This window comes from Aspergillus homomorphus, assembly GCF_003184865.1.
Source record: "Aspergillus homomorphus CBS 101889 unplaced genomic scaffold BO97scaffold_1, whole genome shotgun sequence".
NCBI classification, from domain to species: Eukaryota; Fungi; Ascomycota; class Eurotiomycetes; order Eurotiales; family Aspergillaceae; genus Aspergillus; species Aspergillus homomorphus.
Genome location: NW_020291887.1, coordinates 1,450,194 through 1,469,499, shown reverse-complemented (window position 1 = coordinate 1,469,499; position 19,306 = coordinate 1,450,194). Strand labels below are relative to the sequence as shown.

The following is a 19,306-nucleotide window of genomic DNA, read 5'->3' as shown; positions in this document are numbered from 1 at the left end:
GGTAGTTACTTTTTTTGATAATACCTTTCTTCTCTTCTATTCCCCTCTCACAGTAATTCTTACAGGATTCTTTCGTAATATTATCAGTTATTAAAATCTCATTGTCCCAGGTTCATTGAATAGCATCTCAGGACCTAGCCTAGGGCTCCGCGCTTACGCCCGTTGCAATACCTCTATTCTCTCTATATTTCCTACTGGTTCATGTATTAGATTAGACAGCTAGATATTAAGATATCTTAAATTACGAACCCTATTTTACTGAGAAGTTCTGCTCAATAAAATGAGAAAAAACCAATCATATTATTCCCAACCTCCTATTCCGAAATTACAGAATTGAGGTCAGGAGTGATGGCCCGGGGGATGAGGCAAGGAGCCGTAACAACATCAGTGAGTTTCATCTGAATGCACGTTTTAATCGACGACACGACGACCGCGAAACAGGACAGCCTTCCCATCATGACCACCCACAAGCAGCCCTATATCCATGCCCATCATTTCCATTCCACCCCTACATGCAACATTAGCCGAAGCGCTTCACATTCCTAACCAAGAAAAAGAGAAACTCACCTGCAACCGGTTCGCAATATCACTGACATAGGACGCGGTGGCATCCTGCGGATCATCCAGATCATTGAAGTTGATGCTCCCCGAGTTATAGCCACGCAACACATTATACGGGTTCCCGCCCGCATCAACGCCGACATTATCGTTGTTGAACCACTGCACGAGACCGCCACCCGCAGCTGTGCCCTGCGTGCCGTCGACGATCATCTGGTGGATGCTGCCCTCGGGGTCGTTGGCGTCGAAGGAGACGGAGCCGCTGTAGGCTTGCATCAGCCCGCAGTTTTGCACCCCGTTGTTGGTGCAGCCGACGTAGACGTTGCCGCTGGACTAATTATGGCAGATAGTCGGTTAGTTATGATGGCTTAGAAGTTTTTAGGGTAGGGATGGTACGTACCTCCTGCATGACCACCGCCAGAATCAACCTCGGATCGACCTTTGCGTCTGCCGAGACCGCCACGATAGCATTCCAGATATCGCCTTGGATCGGACCCGACTCGACCAAGGCCATGGAGGTCTGCTGGTTCAAGTCAAACATCTCCGTGAAGCCCATCCAGTTGGCAAAGGGAGGGAAATTTGCCGCCGGTCCGCCAAAGCAGTAGTAGTACTCCGGGTCTTCGTAGGCTGCTGCCCCGGCGGTCAAGGACGAGCTATACCAATTGAGCCCGTTACCTGTAACCGCAAGCCCGTTCGAACTACCACTGCCGCTGCCACTGCCACTGCCACTGCTGCTGCCACTGCTGCTGCCACCCCCAGAGGTCGCCCCATTGGCATTATGCAGATAGGCGGCAACAACGCCACCCCAACCCCCGGAGTTCGCACTCTCACTCGCCGCAACAACCGTGTTCTCCACCACAACATTGCTAATCGCCTTCACGTTCGTCCCGTATAGATACACACTCCCTTCGCTCGAGAGGATGCGCACAGCATTGGCCTGACAATCGCCCGTACAACTTCCGCCATGGTTGAAAAACGCCCACACACACCCGCCGTACAGGAATAGGTCACTCGAACCGCGAATGCGCTCGAAGAACGCCATGCGGCACCCGGCATCATCAGCAGCACAGTTACTAAACGAGGGGTCACTAGCGATGAGGTTATCGGCCCAGGGCGCGGGCGCGATGCCGGAGCTGGGCGCCCCCCAGCCCTGCCAGTAGGGCGTCTCGCTCTGCTGGAAGGCGCTGAAGACGTTGGACGCGTACTCAAAGTTGTATTGGTAGAGGGTGTTGTGTTCCATGGCGGTGCCCACTAACCAGGTGCCTGCCGTGGACTCGATGAGCATGCCGCGGCCGGTCGACACGGTGGTGGACTCCAGGTTGCCGTCGAGGTTGTGGTCAGCCGTCCATCCCCACATGTTCTCGATGTAGGCCGAGGATGTCTTGGTGAGATGGAGCAGGCCCCATGCAGCCTTGCAGATGTCCGGGTTCCCGTAGCAGTTGGTCTGCACTTTGCTGCCTGCTGCGCCGCCGATCCGGAAGTGCGTGTTCCACAGCCCCACGGCTCCTGGCGACGATCCCGCGATGTTCACCTCCAGCAGCTTGCACCCCTGCAGCACGTCCGCGACCGTGAAGAGCATATCGGAGATCTGCGCCGTTCCGACGTCGCCCGCGTTGCCGACTTTCACCATGGTTGTGGGCGAGTTGGGGTTGTAGAAGTTGGAGCCAGTGGCGCTGATTGCCGAGGCGAAGGCGTCGCCGATGATGATAGAACCGGAGGGGACGAGGATAGTGTCGGTGACGATGTAAGTTCCCGCGGGGAAGTAAATGATCTTGCAGCCGGCGTACTGGGCAAGGATGGCATTGATATTTGCGGTATCGTCGGTCGCGCCATCACCTAGCACGGGAAGTCCGGAGACGCTCTTAATGTTGATGACCTGGTTAGAAGAGTACTGAGAGTAGGTTGGCGGAGCCATGGTGAAGTATTTCCCGTTGGAGTCAAGGAGAACCCTTGTGCGGGCGGTAGTGACGTCCAGCCCCTGTTCGTAGGCCGGTGAGGTCGCGCCGCCAGAGTACAGGTTTCCGTGCACCCAGGTGTTGGTCACGGAACCTGTCAGGACGGCCTTGCCATTGAGGGAAACAGTGCTGCCGCTGTTTGTGCAGTCCACCTTGTCGAGGATGATGGAATTCTTGGCGCTGCCGCCGGCATTGGAGGAGATGATCATGTTCCCCAGGTAGCTACCGCTGGAGTCAATGACGGTCAGGGAGCCGGAGATTCCGCTCGCATCAATACCAGTTGCGCCGTTCTGGAGGGTGCAGTCTAGACACACAAGCTCGAACCCACCGGCTTTGATGCCGACGTTTGCGCCGTTGATGTTGATCCCCTTCAGAATCCATTGCTGGCCGCTGAGCTGCATGGCAATGGCGCCGCCGTAGAAGGTCAGGTCGTTCTACACATGGTCAGTATTTGGTTAGTCGATGGATAACGCTGGATGGGTGAAACGCACAAGAATAATATTACTATTTGAATCGTACTGACTCGTCACACCCACGTGTTTTGAGTTGTTCGGCATCTTGAACACCACGTTGGTCAGCTGTGTCGCCTGAGAGACAGTCCAATCCAGAAGGGTAATCGAAGTAGAGGTTGAAACACTCGTCGAGTCAATGATAACATTCTTGAATCCGATGTAAAAGTTAATCGTCCCACCCAGCTTGGGGTCCTTCCCGTAAATAATGTGATCATTAGGGAAGTTTGCGCTGGCCTTGAGAATTGGCGGGTTCAGAGCGTCTCCAACTATCACTGTGCCGACGTAGAGTTGGAGGCTATTGTCTAGCCTGTACGTGCCGGCCGGCAGGTAAACGACGGCGGGCTGGCCGGTTGTACCCATGGAGCCGCTGCTCCGATCAGGACCGTTGGAGGCTCCGGCTGTTTATGTACTCTTTAGCGGGAGATTTTGTTGCTGCACAAAACATGCAGACGTACCTTTGATGGCATTTTGAATCGCGGTAGAAGCATCAGTGGCGCCGGTATTATCGGCGCCATAATCGGTGACTACGTTCCGGAAGACCTTATAGTTGGCCTTGTAGGAAGAGTCGAGGAAGGAGGACTCGCCGTTGTGGGCGATAGTCTCGTACCAGAACTTGCTGGGGCTGTCTGGGGTTGGACCCCCGCAGTTTGCTCGCTTCTGGTGGTGGGTGATATTTCCACCGAGCGAGGGGGGAGGTACCGGGTCCCAAGGCCGCGCGGTCTTATTTTGAATTAGAAAGGGAATTCCTCTGCCGTATACGTGTCAGTGAAGTTCTTATAGCTTTGAAGTGAATGCATACGGTTTGTTAGGAACATAGTCCAACGAAGGGACCCATTGTTCGACATCGAAAGTACTAAAATCAGTAGATGATTGAGATTTCAAAAGAGAGCCAGCAGGAAGTGCTGTGGTAAGACATGCAAAAGAGAGACTAGAGGTCAGAAGCCAGCTGAGCTTGGCCATGTTGAAAGAATGACTGGGGTAAAAGAATGACTGGGGTAAAAGAACGACTGTTAAGACCCTGATTTCCATAATATCTGGGCTGAGGGTGATGATTTTATACTCGCAACCCTACGGACAAGGTCCATCTAGGGCCCATCTCAGCTGCAGTCCAATACGACCAGTTTCCCATTCCAGACAAGCTGAAGCTCTTCACGAAAGCTGAATCTCCATGGTGGTCAGGTAATAACCCCACGATATTGAGTAATCCTACATTGCAATCTCGGTTAAGGGCCAGGGAGGGTTCTTCATCTGGTGTTTCCTTCATTAGCCCTGGAGCCGCGTGCGGACTAGCGTGTGTAAGTGCAGATTACACCTCCAGGGCACCAATCAACGTGTATAGTCTGGAGGCTGAGCCGGGCATTAGTCTTAATTTGTACATAGTATAATTGCCCCACTTAGTTAATGCCTGAACGTCTCCTGTTGGGCTGTTGTGAGACACACACAATTTAGCACTCGTGTTGAAATTACCTTCCCCGCCAATGTGCTCTATATGGCAACCCTCTTCAGGACAGTTCACCCGCGATAATCAGATGAGCTCTCCCATTCCGGGACAAAATACTCTTCAGGGGTCTTGTTGACAAATGAGCATCTGCTTGCCTATCACCCAATCATCGCAGCGGACATCAAGTCGCACGGCATGGCGGACAAAGAGTACGAGCGCCTCTTGTCGTCGGAGCGCGGGATTGTCAGTGTGCCATTGGTGTATCTGTCAAGAGATTGGAACATGTATGCGAAGAAACAACAGAACAGCTCGAGGTGGGGAATAATGACTTGCAAAAAATTCCGCAGGTCGATCTTGGAAAATTCGATAGGGGGAAAAAAGGCAGGCATGGGTGGATGTCGAAGGGGGTAATCGTTCAGGTATAATCACTCAGCAAGGCGCCATCATTAGTTGCCTTGAGCTTGAATTTAATGCAGCCATTGGCAGTTGCATCCGAAAAGTCTTGTGGCTAATAAGTTCACAAGTAAGATATCACTCTGGCCCGTGCATACGAACCCCGACCCACTGCTTTCCCTGGGTCAATCAATACCTAAGCATCAATCCCGATTAGTGGGCTGGTTCTTCAGGTTTCATCCGAGTACTGCCGGCAGGGAGTTGCAGTCCAACTCATGATAAGATGCACCACCACCAGTGCCGGCTTTTCATGTAACATCCATTTTACTGAGCAACAACAAATCAGGGCTAAACTAGACTACACCTCCGGACGTGCTTACTGTCCTTTTTTCTCTCAGCAATAGCTGCAATAATCCCAAACATATTCTGTGGTATATACTCTTTCGTATATAAACCCTTCCTCCAAAGGTGGGGAACATAAACCGACCAACTGACAGTCTGGAATGCCGAGGCCGGCAAGCACCGCAACCCGATCAATTCTTCGACTAAAATATATCCCCGCCCCACGCAGTACAGGGCGCAGAGTACGGACGTTGGGACAAGCGCGCGCAGCGGAACCTCCGACTTAGGGTCACGGACCGGGTCGATATTCCGCATTTGATTCGCGAGGTGGTTCCACCGAGGCACACAGCCCACGCCCGGTGATGATGGCTCGAGCGGCGGGAGGGAGTGATGCATCAGATATTCTTGTCGGTGTCGGGGCAGGAGAATTTTGTCACAGCAGCCAGCGTGTAACCCGCCAATCACTGTGAAGATGAGGTTATAGGCGCCGGTGATCTGCCAGAGAAGGTGCTCGGCGTGCGTGGGGAAGTGGGAGTTTTATGCAAACAGGAACATAGAACCAAAAAGCAAGAGTACGGGCGTAGCGATGCTGTCGGCTTGCAGATCAGTGACGGGAAGATTATCGCTGAGGATCAGATTCTGCGGTCTTGCGGTCATCGGCTGAGGGAGGACGGGCAGACGCAGGTTTCAGGTGATCTAGATGTAATAGCGCCAGTGCATACCGCAGCAGGAGAGAGCTTTAAGATATACAAAGTTCAGGGGAGTGTCATGCCAGAGTTAGTTCGGGTATAGGCAGTGCTTGGCTCGAATGCCACCAATCGGCGATTGCGTCTAGACCACCATGATGCCAGTTATATTCGACGGTTTCGCACCCCAGCGCAATGAGGTCACCAGGAAGACGACCACCAAGGAAATGCTGGTAAGCACGAGGGTTGTAGGTATAACCCCTGGGTCACGCGCAGAGTCCTCGGCAGACGGCGATCACCCACGAGACGCCGTTTGATCTCTTTCGATCGGTGGTAACATGTCCCCTGGATTGGCAACATACCCTTTCTCTTTCAAGAAAAGCAGTAGCCTTCGTGGCTGTGCGTGTGACATACGTGCCCGGCCAAAACCAGCTTGAAGGCTGTGCTGGGGGAGGAGTCGGCCAGTCCAATGGCCGAGACATTGTATTGGCTAAGCCTCCTCGAACATCGTATCTCAATCAATACATGTGTGGCGTAATAATAGGACTATTCCGTGGTACTGGGGCTCGGGCCGGACCGTTACCATATACAATCCATTTACTAAATATATATCTATAAAAATAGGTTTATTCCAAATTTGTTTAGGGATGCTCGCATTGAGGCCTCCGCCTATTCTGCGAATCACTACCTCTAGGGCGCAGTTGATGCGGGTATCGAGACGCCAGCAGCCAAAGCAGTCCATAGAGGAGCTTGACAGGTTCCTAATTGACCCCGATCTCTTTGGGCGTCTACTACTGGCTGAGTGGCCAGACGACGAAGGCGCGAGCCCAGTGTCAGCCATTGATCCACCACAGACAGCATCGAGACCCTCTTCAAGCACGGTCCTGAAGATGACAGCGGACGGCTTTAGGCCCTCCTAACTGCGCTCTTTGCAGCGGGCGACCCCGAAAACGTTACGGGAATTGTGTATGCACCGAGCATATACGTCAAGTTGGGCTGGGTGTGAACATCGTGTGGCTCTCCATGCCCTGGAACATTCAGTCTTGGGTGAGGTTCAACTTCTTCTTTCACTGCTGCGATTGTGCCTATCTCATGCTTCACAGCATAGTCACACGGGCTATGTTACTATATAGCTTGCACTCAGCTCACAGGCGGGACTGTTCTTTTCCATGAAGACTCTGTGATTTGTCTAACCATGTCCGAAATATCGTTCTTTCTTCCATAATGACTAGATTCAGTCCTTGGAGTATAAGTAAGAAGACGCAGTAAATAGCCGGATAATTCCTTACTAACGTTTGAAAAGATTGATTGATCTAGGTGGTATCAAATGGACATCAGGTGCGTATTTTCATCTTCCACTTTTGCTCGGCTCGACTGAATTGGAAAAATTGCTGGCGTTTCACACGCCCAGTTAAGCACACTTTGCGAAGTGGAGTAGCCACTCAACGACTTGCTTTCAGAACGTCCGCGAGCGGATAGTAGTAATATGCTTTTCTCTCCAATGCAGAGAATTTACTCATTTTAAGGTCAAAATGCTAAGCCATCTTGACTGAAGAGGATGCCGATTCAATAGGCCTATTGCACCAATCAGGGATTTTTCCTGGTGACACACAGGGAGAATAACCTTAGCTGTAGTTCATCATACTCCTTAGGGGTGGAACCCTGCTCACAAGTTCTTTTAAGAGAGCAAGAGCAAGGCTAAGCGCGTCTTCGGTTACACATTTAGGCTCACTAGAACTCAGCTACGCTAGGATGGTCTTCCAGGCTAGACGAAGGGGCTGGGTAAGAGAGGGTGGAACTCGATATAAGTAAGCTTTGTTCCAGTTTCCCGCTCCTTTTTCTAGACCCTAGAGTCAGATCATCCTTATGTTCACACTGGGCTGACGAGATTCAATATATCTTTCTTTCTGCTGTGCAGTAACCAGAATGTCCCAAGACCCTTACGAGACGCACGACGGCGGATCCGACATCGTGGGCTTCACTACCGCAGCCGCAGGAGCCAACTCAGCCTTTTCGAATCCAATGGGCGCAGTCCTGAATGCTCAAGCAACATATCACACTCATCAATGCATCAAGCTCGTGCGTGTCTTTCTGTCCCCCGGTCTACCATTAGGAGTATATCTTGTTACTGACAGAGTCAATTTTACTCATTTTAGCGCTTGAAGGGGATTGAAGGGGCCCTGCAAGACGAGGCCACAGGGGATCAGCGCCGGCGCGAATGGTCGTCGCCCCAGATGAGGGCTTCGGGCCAACCCCAGAGAATGGATTTAGTGGGGAGTGGGCGCTTCCCATGGATGAGCGTGGTCGCCTTATTGTTGACGACGACAAAAGGAAAAATAATGAGAAAAAGAAGAAATAGTTGTCTTGAAGCGATTTTATGTCTCCATTCGAAAAGATCAAATTCACACGGCGATACTCGCCTTGGTGCTATGTTCAGGCCGGCTTAATGTTCCCCGTGTCAATCGCTAACTTGTTTTCAGTTCAACTAGAGCGGAATCATAGCCAGACCTGCAAAATATCTCCATTAACTTGTGCAATTGGGAAAATATAGCTACAATATTTGGGAATTGGTAACATGAAGAGAGATGCTTCACTTGGGAATTGCGATGCTTGATTGAGGTTAGAGGCAGGATGTAGTCTTTCAAGCAACGTTTCAATCATCATTGACAAAATTATCAGAGGGTTGAGCACATACGACCACAGGGTGTGGAAAACAGGGCTTCCCGTCCGCTCAGCCGTACTTAAGCCACACGCCGGGAGGTTAGTAGTTGGGTGGGTGACCACCAGCGAATCCCTTCTGTTGTATGTTTTTGCTTAGTGATTCCATGAATCATGGTGTATAAATCTGTCTATTGTGTACGCTGTTGTCCTGGCCACTGCTCGTGTTTAGATTCGAGAGCACATAAGTAGGCCGGATAGTTGTACGCTAACTCGTACCCGCCTCTCCATACCCCGCAAAACTACCACTGCTCCTCCATTTGGCAGCATCCGGATATATATACCAAAACGGGAGACAGAGATAGACCCCCAGGCTGTCGGGCTCAACCTCTCCAAAGCGAAGCCTTGTAGGTCTCCTGAAACAGACTTATGATGTACAACACGCTTTCGAAACGACTAGGTGATATACATGAGCCTCATGGTGAAAAGCGCAGAACATGACTAGAAAGAACACATGATATATTACAGTCAACGATCTTTCGCAGGCTCGATCGGCGTTCCCGGCTTTCTGGCTGAGATGGCCAGGTAGTGCCAGTGGTCACGGCCTCGGTACGACTGTACCCCTGCGACCGTGTTGATAAAGTACCGTTGCAAGCCCAACATTGTCACAATCAGATACGGGACATACGCCACTAGGAAAAACAGTCTCGTCATCGGCCGGATATTCTCCGAATAGTCCCGGACCACGACATCCTCAAACCCGGCATCCTCCAGCATCTCTTTGAATGTCCCAGGGTGTGACCGGCTGTTGGTCGGCATCGCGGCGAACTCATTGATCTTGCGCATATCCTCAACCATCGCCGCCTGCTCTTGGGTGTCCGCGACGCTAAGAACATGGTCATATTCAAAGAGGGCTAGCCGGCCTCCGGGGCGGAGGAGCCGGAAAAAACCGGCCAGCACGGATTCGGGGTCCGTCGCATGTACAAAGGTCTCCATGGTGTAGATGCCATCGAAACTCTCGCGGCGCAGACTTTGCAGGTGGTGATAATCCATTTTGCGCACGGTGACCTGGTGCTCCGACAGACCGGCTCGGGTGATATTCCGGCGCGCTTTGTACAGGTGATGCTCGATGATATCAATTCCTTGGACTTTGTAGCCATGCTCGGTGGCTAGGTGAATTGCGACGTGGCCGACGCCGCAGCCCGCGTCTAGGACGGAGGCCCCGCGCGGAAGTTCTAATAATCCCGCTAACTTATCCTCCATGGCCCGCAAGGAGCGTGAGATGGGAAATGGCCACCAAGTGTCATGTTCGTAGAAGCCGAAGTGTCGGGTGCCACCAAGAAAGATTCGATATCCGATTCTGGACTCGAGGGAATGGTAATAGGACTGAAGTTGTGGATTCTTGTCAATTAGCGGTTCTTGCTCGGAGTCAGACGCCATTGTTTGTGCGCGGCAGAAGGCAGGGGTTTAATTGATAGGTAATCAGTCAATAGAGAGAGACACGGCGGAATAGGGAGAAAGGATGAGGAAATTGGGGGGGATGCGGGGGAAGAGAAAGTGAACAAAATGAACAGGTGTGCTCATCATGCTGCGAGGCTAGTCGAGATAGGAGTTTTAGTGCGACCAACAGCCCAAACGGAGGAAGGCGGCAAAAGTGAGGGTGAGTGGCTGGTTTGACCGAGGTGTGATAAGGACTGCTTTTACTAGGCTACACACTAAGCAAGGCCAGAGCCAACAGGCTACCACGATTTAGCCGCCGTGTGATAAGTCCTTAGTAGTAGACTAGATTTGGGACTAGCCCGGAGCATTTGCATTAGTTCTATGTTAGTCTCCTCCGTCCGTGCCCAGTGAACTGCGTCCAACCCGCCCGCCGGATCCACTGCCACGGCCCACAGACAATGTGTATGTCATGTCACCCAGCGGCTTCGTCCCGTCCGGCCGTCCGTCCGGCCGTCCGCAGTGGACACCACCACATTACATTTCCCTTGGGCCTGTTCCTGAAAGGCCGCAAGATCATTAGTTATAACATATTCTTGATCTGTAACTCACAAGCGTTGTGAGTACGACCAGAATAAGAGGCATTGTTTATGGCTTGTCATTCTACAGTAGGGATGGACTTAAGATATCCCGCTAGGACCAACGTGTCTCAAGATCCGCCGCCCGGATCACCTCACACGGCAAGAACTGCCCCATCAACTTCGCTCAGAATGTTTCAATGCTACGGAGAAGTTCAGGCATAGTGGTATGTGATCTCAGTCAGCATCATACAACTGACAATAAAAGCACAGCCTTACCCCTGACGATGACGAGAAGCCACTAATTCGCGCACTCAAACTGTTGAGCGGCTAACCATAACAAATCCCGTGATGAGATGGATGGCTACGTGATATCTTGGTGTGCCTTCTGAGTACCTGCATACCTTAACAGAGAAACGGAAAATAACTGTACGGAATCATTGAGTTGGGCGGAAAATGATTCGAGCCTCCGATGACAACAAAAGACTGCGCCATCTTCCTTACAAGGTACAACAAGAATAGTTAGCGTCGTTCCCCACCTATCTGAGTGTATTGCCGTTGACCTGAAATGACACTGGCAGTGTGGTCGGCATTAACCTTGTGGCTACCTGCCTGTTCACTGAATTATATGATGTAAATGTACGGAGTAGTAAGCGGCAAACGGTTTGCGCTTGCCCAAAGTTCAGTACAACATTGAAAACCAGGAGAGTGACAGGATCGTCCGAAGTATCCGGTGACCTTCCAAGCTGGAGTGTACTATGATAGGGCCTTATTGTGCTTTGTTGAAGTACTAGCACACTATCGTTGCTGTCCCCTGCGATTCCAGCAGGCAATTCCAGCGCCAACGCAGGCATCCCCTTCCTGCAATTTACCCGGCTACCTGATTTCTCCTTGTAACCGACAATCGTCCAGTTGGCGCTTCCTTCCCAGAAATAGGAAAGACTAGCAGGGGTATCTGACGAGGCCTCAGGCTATTTGTGACAGTCTAATGGCGTACGTTATCTCCAATTCTGAATCTCAGCCCTAGTGTGATGCACATCCCCGCTTCAAAATGCACGACCACTTGGTGGCAGGAGTTCTCACTTGTTGGGCAATCCCCCTTCCCTGATTTATAGCCCCGATGGTCACTGATCCTTCTCGCTTCGCTTGGCTTCTCGCCCTTCTCTACGCTGCTCGAATTGTGCTGAGCTTTTATCACCTTCTGCACTGTCTTCATTTTAGTTGATCACCATTAAATGGGGAACGCCACAGAAACGATAAATTATGGATGGGTTGCTTCTCCTGAAGGCAGAGGTAGTATTGACATATTATGGTCTTGTTGTACTACCGTCCTCCTCTGCTGTTGGGTGTCTGTGTATCCCAACGTAGGTTCTCCTAATGACAGCAAGTGGCACCCACTCATCGACAAGTTCAACCTTTTTTGCATCAGCCTCTTGGGCCCGGACTTTCTCTTTGGGATTGCTTGGGGGCAGTTCGAGAGTGCAAGGCGCAGTGTAAAGGTACGTATGATACTGACAGTTCTCGTCCCCTATTATCCGTCAACTGGCCCCTGAGTTGTTGTCCGCGCACTTCAACTTACTGATATCATATTGTTAGCTATTCCGAACTGATGAGCGGTTCAGTAAAGACTTCAAATGGACTTACAAACATGCGTTCTTTGTTGACATGGGGGGTATACATCTGAGGAGTCCCGACTTTCCTGAAGGGTTTCCTATAGACGCCCAGCAACTACACTACCTGATCTCACATAGATATGTAGACATCCCCGACATGGAACAGATGGCGATTGAAGAGCGGAATTCTGTCGACACACTGTCTCGGTAAGGAAACTCCCGTAAGCCTATATCCATAGCGTCGCTGACACCGTCCAGCATTATAGCTGTGTTCCAGGCATTCTGGTTTTTCATTTCTACTTTCGAGAGATTCCGTTTAGGTTTCTCAGTAACAACATTGGAGTTGACGACTGTTGCGTTTACGCTAGTGATGTTTGCAACATCCGTCACCTGGTGCTACAAGCCATGCATCAGCAAGCCTCGGTATATTTCGACCAAGGACGACATCACTGTGCAGGCTATTCGTGATGCCATGAAGCGGAGCGTGAGTAGAAGTTGAGGAAGTCCGATTAGATGATGTACTATGTACTAACGAACGAGAACGCGATGATCCAGACCCATCCACTACTACCAGGTCATTGGTATCGGACGCCGCTTGATTATATTACGCATGATCGGTTTGGGATTGATATTCATTGGAAATATTACACCCGACTCGCCCACATCCTCCATATCCCCATCTTTTCACGGCCAGTGCGTGCTCGACCGTGGGATCGGTTCCCCTCGGATACATGGCTATGCCCGGACTATAAGTACTCGCCACTGGCCTTGATCATCCTACTGGGTTTTAGCGCACTATTTCTCGTGGCCTGGGACTTCTACTTTCCTACCTACACTGAGAAGATTATGTGGAGGATAAGCAGCGTATACAATGCCGCCTTTTCGATCTACGGTGGTGTCTACTACTTAATTGAGATGTACAGAAGCAAACGACGGGCGATTGGGTCGAAACGACTCGAACAGTTGACCGAAGAGATACCAACAAGTCGTCCGGTGTACCATCATGCTAGTGACTCAGACCCGGAGACACTGACCAGTCTGCGGGACAGTCTACTCGGGTTGCAGAATATCTCCGAAGAGCATGATCCGGAGATGGCCGTCTCGCTTCCGGTGCTGATTCCCGTCACGATCACATGCGCCCTTTATGTTTTTGCACGCGGTTATATCTATGTAGAGGATTTTATTTCTCTCCGAGCGCAGCCCAGCGGCGTCTATGCCGATGTGAATAAATTTCTACCATTTCTGGGGTAAAGGTCTGTGATTCAAGATGTGGTTCATACTTGTGTCAGAGAAAGATAATTTTTCTCTGTCGCTACAGTGGTGACTGAAATTGGAAACCTATTTCTTCTATTTGTGACTTGGATCGTCTTCATCATGACAGTGTTTCCGAGAATTGTCACAGCAAAGTTTCAATCATACTTAACGCGATAAACTCGAGAAAAGCAAGGAAAGCGTCTGAAATGTGCATTACTGTGCATCACGGACAATTTCCAATCAAACACCGAGGTGCCTTTCCCTAACAAATCTGAATGGCTTCCCTTTTGCACGAATAGTAAGGAGAACCTTGCATCATTGATTTCTTGCTTTAGAGGAAGTTTGACTTGAGATTATCCAACTGCTCGACGCCACAGTTGCCCCGATGGAGCTGTTTGTCGTTGTCTGTGTCGCTCATAGCGCGCCACTGCATCAAGCTCTCCACGCCACGCAGGTTAGTCGCGTGCTGAAACTCAAACATCCGACTGGGCGGGGGCATGACGTGGTCGGGCTTCTTAACCATGATCAAGAAGACCGATCCAACCCCTCCGGATATCTGTCGTTGGAGCCTTCCGCCCTGCAAAACATCCTGTTGACCCGGCTCTGTGACGGTAGTGGACTGTCGGAGAACATGCAGGATATCTGCATTGTGCGAATCGATCGCAGGCTTAGCCAGCCCTCAAAGCTGCCCAAAATGTTGCCCATTATACGTCGAATTGATTGGCGTTGGGGACCGAATATCGCGACTATCCATGGGGTCCAAGCGGGGCACTGGGCTAAAACGAAAGAGTAGAGGATGTCGTTAGTGGGGTGATTTGCATCGAGGGGCCAGAAGCGTGCTGATCAATCCCTTCCACCTACGTAGTGTTTCCCCAAATCTACCAAATTATCCGGGCTTCTAGCGCATCAATAGCTGACAGCAATATGCATTGCGGCGGCAGTAGCGCGATAAAGACTGATGAATTCGGCAACATGAACAGTCTTGGGAGCCATGGCCATATCCGGAAGGATCTTTTCTAGGGCTTCGGCTGTCAGAAAGACCGCGAAGGTCTCGCTTGGAAGAGAACTCGGTGCAGAAGCCAAGTTCTAAAACTTCAGATAAATAAAGCGCTTCCACACTTAATCCCGGCTGGATTGGATACCCTTGACACATTCATCTTCAGGCTCCGAGGTTAAAGGCTTGATAATGGTAGAACTGGCCCTTCCACGAAAACCGCATCTCCCCAAGGAGTGGGGCTGGGAGCAAATTCATTGACGATTTTTCACAATAGGTGAAGATGTCGAGTAGCCACCTGTAACAGCGCCATGTTATTGGAACTTTCGAACTCGATGCGACTGCAATTGACTCGACCAAACAGAATGAATAGGTTTGCTGGTGGCACAGAAGCAATAGGGCTGACCGACATATAACGGCTAAATATCAATATGCCTCAACAGCCTTTCCAATTCCTGGCCGCTGATGCGTATCCATGAAAAGCATCCATGGATGGTTGACCAAGGCTAACTTAATCTGACTCGGACTGCTTGTGAGGTATATTCATCCCATATCATGAATGTGTCTGGCGCGTGATACAACAAAATCCGACCGCAACCCGACCGCTGGCCAGTCAAGAGGGATGCGAAGAGAAAGCCACATGGGATTGGAAGCTCATCACGGTCAGGAGATTATAAGTTTTCTCTCTCTCCTGTTAGAAATATATCAAATCAACTTTTATTCTTTCTTAATCTTCTTCTCATATTGACTTCTTCCTGTTTTCATTTCTGTTTGATTTTTGGAGGCGCGGTCACCTGACCTGGGGCCCTGACATGCTTCTCATTCACCAAGCCCCGTGCAAGCTATTTTAGCAACCAAACCATTTATGGGACTCTTAGTTCTACACCAAATCTAGGCTCATTTCAACATCCCTTTGTATGCACTCATTGTCTCACCATAAATCCGGTTTTCTCCCTTGGACTTTGTTACAGTCGCTCTTGCGATCTTTACCCCAGCTCGGGCGGAGATGGAAACCGCTAAATTTCTCCAACCCGAACTACCTTCGGATACCGGGGCCGCACAAGATTGAGGAGGAGACCCTCCCAGATCATGCGACCTCACAATATTATCCGACTCAAATGGGCGAGATAATCAAGGAGCGATATCAAGTCATCGGGAAATCGGGGTTTGGATCTACCTCCACTGCGTGGCTTGCACGGGACATGCAGTGAGATCCCGCCTAAATCTCCGAATACCGCTAATTGAACATGACTAAACGTGTTGGTTACAGTGACCGTCGAGATGTGATGCTCAAAATCTTCATCCAAGCGTCGTCCATGGGCCAGCAAGTTGTTAACGAGCTTAACTTGTACCGGCATATGGAGCACACGGCAACCGCCATCCTGGTCGCAATGCGATCCGAACATTACTGGATGCATTTTATCTTGACGGACCCCAACACAAGCACCAATGTCTTGTGCACCCTCCCCTGTGGGAGAGCGTCTTGGCCTTTCTTCGTCGCAACCCAGTAGAGAGGCTACCTTCGGCGGTCATCGCAGTCGTTCTCCATCGCCTCTTCTTAGCATTGGACTACCTTCACACGGACTGCAACATCGCACATATTGGTTTGTAAGCCATAGTGCTTCTATAATACCTTTATTAACTTGCATACTATCTCTCTCTCAATCAGATATCAAAGCTGATAATATCATGTTCGGGATCGAAGATGATTCAGTCTTTACGGACTTCGAGATCCGTGAACTTGAACGGTCCGTGCCGAGGAAGGAGGCAAACGCAGATGGCAGAACGATCTACATGTCCCAGGAGCTCAAAGTACCCAAACAAGTAGATCGTCCAGTACTTTGTGATTTCGGATCCGCTATGCTCGGTGAATGCCACTCGGCCTTTGTTCAACCGAAGATCTATCGCGCGCCAGAGGTAATCTTTGGAGCCCCCTGGACGTTCAGTGCTGATATTTGGAATGTCGGATGCATGGTAAGACAAACAGCATGACTACGGTTCGTAACTAATAGCGTCTGAGCCCTAGGGTTGGGATATTTACGATGGCGGTTCTCTGTTTACTGGCCAGGACCCCGACTCCGAGAGGTACCGGAGCCGAGCCCACCTGGCCGAGATGATCAAATCTTCTCGGCCCTCCGCCTCGCAGCCTTCTCACCCAAGGGGAGCTCAAAGCCAAATTCTTTTCCAACGAAGGTAAGCACAAGATTGATATGTGTAGGATCTGTTCAATCCAGCATCAACGCTCACTAACTCGTCCTATCCAGGTGATTTTCTCGCTCCGGATTTATTGACATAGCAGGTTCCGCTGGAGGAACGTGAAACCACTCTTCAAGGCAAGGTCGAGAGAGAGGCCTTCCTACGTTTCATGCGAAAAATGCTTCAATGGGGCCTAGCAGACGTAGCTCCGCGAAGGAGCTAGCGAAGGACGAATGGATCCACAGTCGTATGTAATTATGCATCAAGAATGCATTGTATGTATGCTGTTATCATGATGATATCTCTCTGTCGCCCGCGTGGGACGATCAAGTTCCAGTCACACCAAGTGTAACCTAGATAAGGGTTGAAGATGACGAGCAAAAAAATATGAGGTGAAATCCCAGGAGTTCATATCAACGTCTTCATCAAGATTAAGATCTGGGAATTCTCGGATGGAACTGGACATATAAGTTGGAGAGACGGCAGTAGTGTTAATGTCAATTTAAGCCCCGATCATATCACGACCTTTCCCCATATTTCACATAACAACCACCAATCTGCCCTTCAAATGCGGAAACATATACCTCTGCGGTAGATCCTTGCCCTCCTCCAGCTTGAGAGTGGTGATGTGCGATTTGACCCCCTTCTCTGCCACGAATCGCATCATGTCCAATGCCAAGCGCTGATTCGCCACAAGATTACCCCGAATTATCAGTTCCTTTAACACAATATCAGAAGCCGAGAACTTGGATCCAGCAGTCAGGGACAGAGCGGGACGCAGAGTTCATGCGTATACAACAGCTTTAGACTTTATTCTGTGGCCTAAATGCTCTCAGTGCAGACCAAGACACCGGCGAGGCCGCCACCACCGGCTGATTCAATAACCTGCTTCTGAGCGTCAGGCGAGGTGAAGTTAATCACACTTTTGGGCTCCGGATGCGAAGACAGGGGCGCGCGAGGTCGAGAGCTTCCTCGCGGTTGTTGATGGCGATGGTTGGGTGGCCTTGACCGGCCGCAAACTGCAGGGCTAGCATGCCCATCCCTCCGATTCAGATCAACCGAATCGGTAGGCCTGGCTTCACGGCTGCCTTGTCTAGCGCTGTCCATACCGTAGCCTAAATATGTGTGTATGGGCTCATGTAAGTGCCTCCCGCAGCCACCGCTCAAGATCGGGTAGGTAGACAAATTCAGTACACGTACGTACCCCAGCACACATCAGCGGCGCAGACTGTTCAAAGGAGATCTCATCCGGCAGGGATACAGAGGTGGCCAGATCAGCAATGATGTATTCCGCGAAGCCCCATCGGCATTGACGCCCGCTATGTCCTTTTTCTCACGGAACCAGGTAACGGGCTCGTCCGGCTTCAAGGGGTCCCGAAAGGTCTGGCAACTCACACAGTCATGGCATGCGTGCCGAAAGTTGAGCATCCCATTACGCTGTCTGATATGCTAATCTGCAGAGATGTTTCTGCCCATGACGGTGATTGTTCTTACGGCCTCGTGGGAGGGTGTCATCGGGGTAGGAGATCGGTAGACTCCCTCGTAGAATTGATAGTCGCTATGGCAGAATCCCGCTGCGCCAACCTTGACTAGAAGGTCGTTGTCTCCGATCTATTGCATGGGCACTTCCTTGAGCTCGTATAGGGCGCCGTACTGCAAATATGTCAGTTTAGGTTTATTCCCTCGGTCTAGCGGTGCTTCTCAACCTTCACCAGACGCAGAACTTTCATCGTTGCTGGAGCCATTGCATGAAACGCTCGGTGTTTATTCGAGGATGAGAACCATATAAATTTGGCTTTATGCAACTGTCACAATGATCAAGATAAGCTTTATAACGACATTATCACACATAGTTGACATTCGGATGAGTGATTCTGTCGTTATTAACTTCGAAGGGCGAAGCTCGGAGTTGAAATTCGGATATATAAGTGAGGCCACTCGCACACAACCGGTTGTCATTGTGTGAAAAAAGCTGGCAAAGGTTCGCGACTTATCGAATCACAGGTACACACTGTCTACGTCTTCTGTGCGGTTACTGAGGTTGTATCAGAACGGCCATGTACTTAGGTGCGGAAGAAGGGTGTCTTCAGGATTTCGTTTGAGGGCCAGTCTTCGCCGGCATACTAGCAAGACGATGTCAATTCATACATGCCTGATCATGGTCGGGTCCGAGAGTAACATATTCTAGGTTGGCAAAGTCTATCATGAGACCCTCATCCGTCACCTCTTCCCTGTGGACAGAAGCAGCATTCTTCGCCATTCGCATCAAATCCGCACTGAGCTTTTGCCCGGTCGTTGGCTCTAACCGTTCCATGCAACTTAAACGGTCGATCGCCCATTATATGAGTGAGAGCGTGTCTTTAGCGTATTCAACCGTAGTTGTCGGGTCTAGGACCTGGTTAAGAAAGGTCACACTGGCGGCCGCAAGATAGCTAACCAGCCAGCCGTCGAGATACCTCCATGGCAAAATCTTCAATGCTGAGCAATAGTCTGCGAAACAATGGAATATGTAACCTAATCGATATCCTCTCTTTGCAAAAGTCCTAGTCATAGTTCCTATGTGTTATTTGTCAAAGCTTGTGCATCGGCCTATCACTACATAAGAAATCTAGCAATTCTACATGTGGGAGAAAAGAAAGAATTGGCGATCGATGGATCTTTTGATTATATCAGAAGCTTCCCATGACAT

At 50.4% G+C, this 19,306-nt stretch overlaps 7 protein-coding genes across 7 annotated transcripts; 4 read left to right on the top strand and 3 right to left on the bottom strand.

Moving 5' to 3' along the window:
• Positions 1 to 534: 534 nt before the first annotated feature.
• exg9 (putative exo-beta-1,3-glucanase) lies at positions 535 to 3,985 on the bottom strand (the record flags this gene model as incomplete). Its single annotated transcript, XM_025698820.1, has 5 exons — positions 535 to 891; positions 959 to 2,947; positions 3,005 to 3,423; positions 3,481 to 3,773; positions 3,825 to 3,985. 5 exons carry the CDS (start codon positions 3,983 to 3,985, stop codon positions 535 to 537), a joined length of 3,219 nt encoding a protein of 1,072 aa, XP_025556785.1.
• A 3,828-nt stretch (positions 3,986 to 7,813) lies between these two features.
• On the top strand, positions 7,814 to 8,376 carry BO97DRAFT_419867 (uncharacterized protein; the record flags this gene model as incomplete). Its single annotated transcript, XM_025696601.1, has 3 exons — positions 7,814 to 7,966; positions 8,044 to 8,157; positions 8,368 to 8,376. The coding sequence occupies 3 exons, from the start codon at positions 7,814 to 7,816 to the stop codon at positions 8,374 to 8,376; spliced, it is 276 nt and encodes a 91-aa protein (XP_025556784.1).
• A 348-nt stretch (positions 8,377 to 8,724) lies between these two features.
• BO97DRAFT_467146 (class I SAM-dependent methyltransferase) lies at positions 8,725 to 10,456 on the bottom strand (the record flags this gene model as incomplete). The annotated part of the gene is made up of 2 exons (XM_025699623.1): positions 8,725 to 9,963; positions 10,432 to 10,456. 2 exons carry the CDS (start codon positions 10,454 to 10,456, stop codon positions 9,074 to 9,076), a joined length of 915 nt encoding a protein of 304 aa, XP_025556783.1. The 3' UTR covers positions 8,725 to 9,073.
• An 848-nt stretch (positions 10,457 to 11,304) lies between these two features.
• On the top strand, positions 11,305 to 13,733 carry BO97DRAFT_381181 (uncharacterized protein). Its single transcript, XM_025693234.1, has 4 exons — positions 11,305 to 12,059; positions 12,157 to 12,380; positions 12,432 to 12,657; positions 12,729 to 13,733. The coding sequence occupies exons 1-4, from the start codon at positions 11,796 to 11,798 to the stop codon at positions 13,422 to 13,424; spliced, it is 1,410 nt and encodes a 469-aa protein (XP_025556782.1). The 5' UTR covers positions 11,305 to 11,795; the 3' UTR covers positions 13,425 to 13,733.
• BO97DRAFT_11170 (uncharacterized protein) lies at positions 13,619 to 14,273 on the top strand. The gene has a single exon (XM_025689908.1). It carries the CDS (start codon positions 13,813 to 13,815, stop codon positions 14,218 to 14,220), a length of 408 nt encoding a protein of 135 aa, XP_025556781.1. The 5' UTR covers positions 13,619 to 13,812; the 3' UTR covers positions 14,221 to 14,273.
• A 1,065-nt stretch (positions 14,274 to 15,338) lies between these two features.
• On the top strand, positions 15,339 to 16,717 carry BO97DRAFT_430592 (kinase-like protein; the record flags this gene model as incomplete). The annotated part of the gene is made up of 7 exons (XM_025697449.1): positions 15,339 to 15,586; positions 15,692 to 15,806; positions 15,866 to 16,025; positions 16,091 to 16,395; positions 16,448 to 16,506; positions 16,568 to 16,644; positions 16,686 to 16,717. 7 exons carry the CDS (start codon positions 15,339 to 15,341, stop codon positions 16,715 to 16,717), a joined length of 996 nt encoding a protein of 331 aa, XP_025556780.1.
• Positions 16,718 to 17,155: 438 nt separating this feature from the next.
• Positions 17,156 to 17,724, bottom strand: BO97DRAFT_419862 (uncharacterized protein; the record flags this gene model as incomplete). The annotated part of the gene is made up of 2 exons (XM_025696600.1): positions 17,156 to 17,362; positions 17,461 to 17,724. 2 exons carry the CDS (start codon positions 17,722 to 17,724, stop codon positions 17,156 to 17,158), a joined length of 471 nt encoding a protein of 156 aa, XP_025556779.1.
• Positions 17,725 to 19,306: the final 1,582 nt, after the last annotated feature.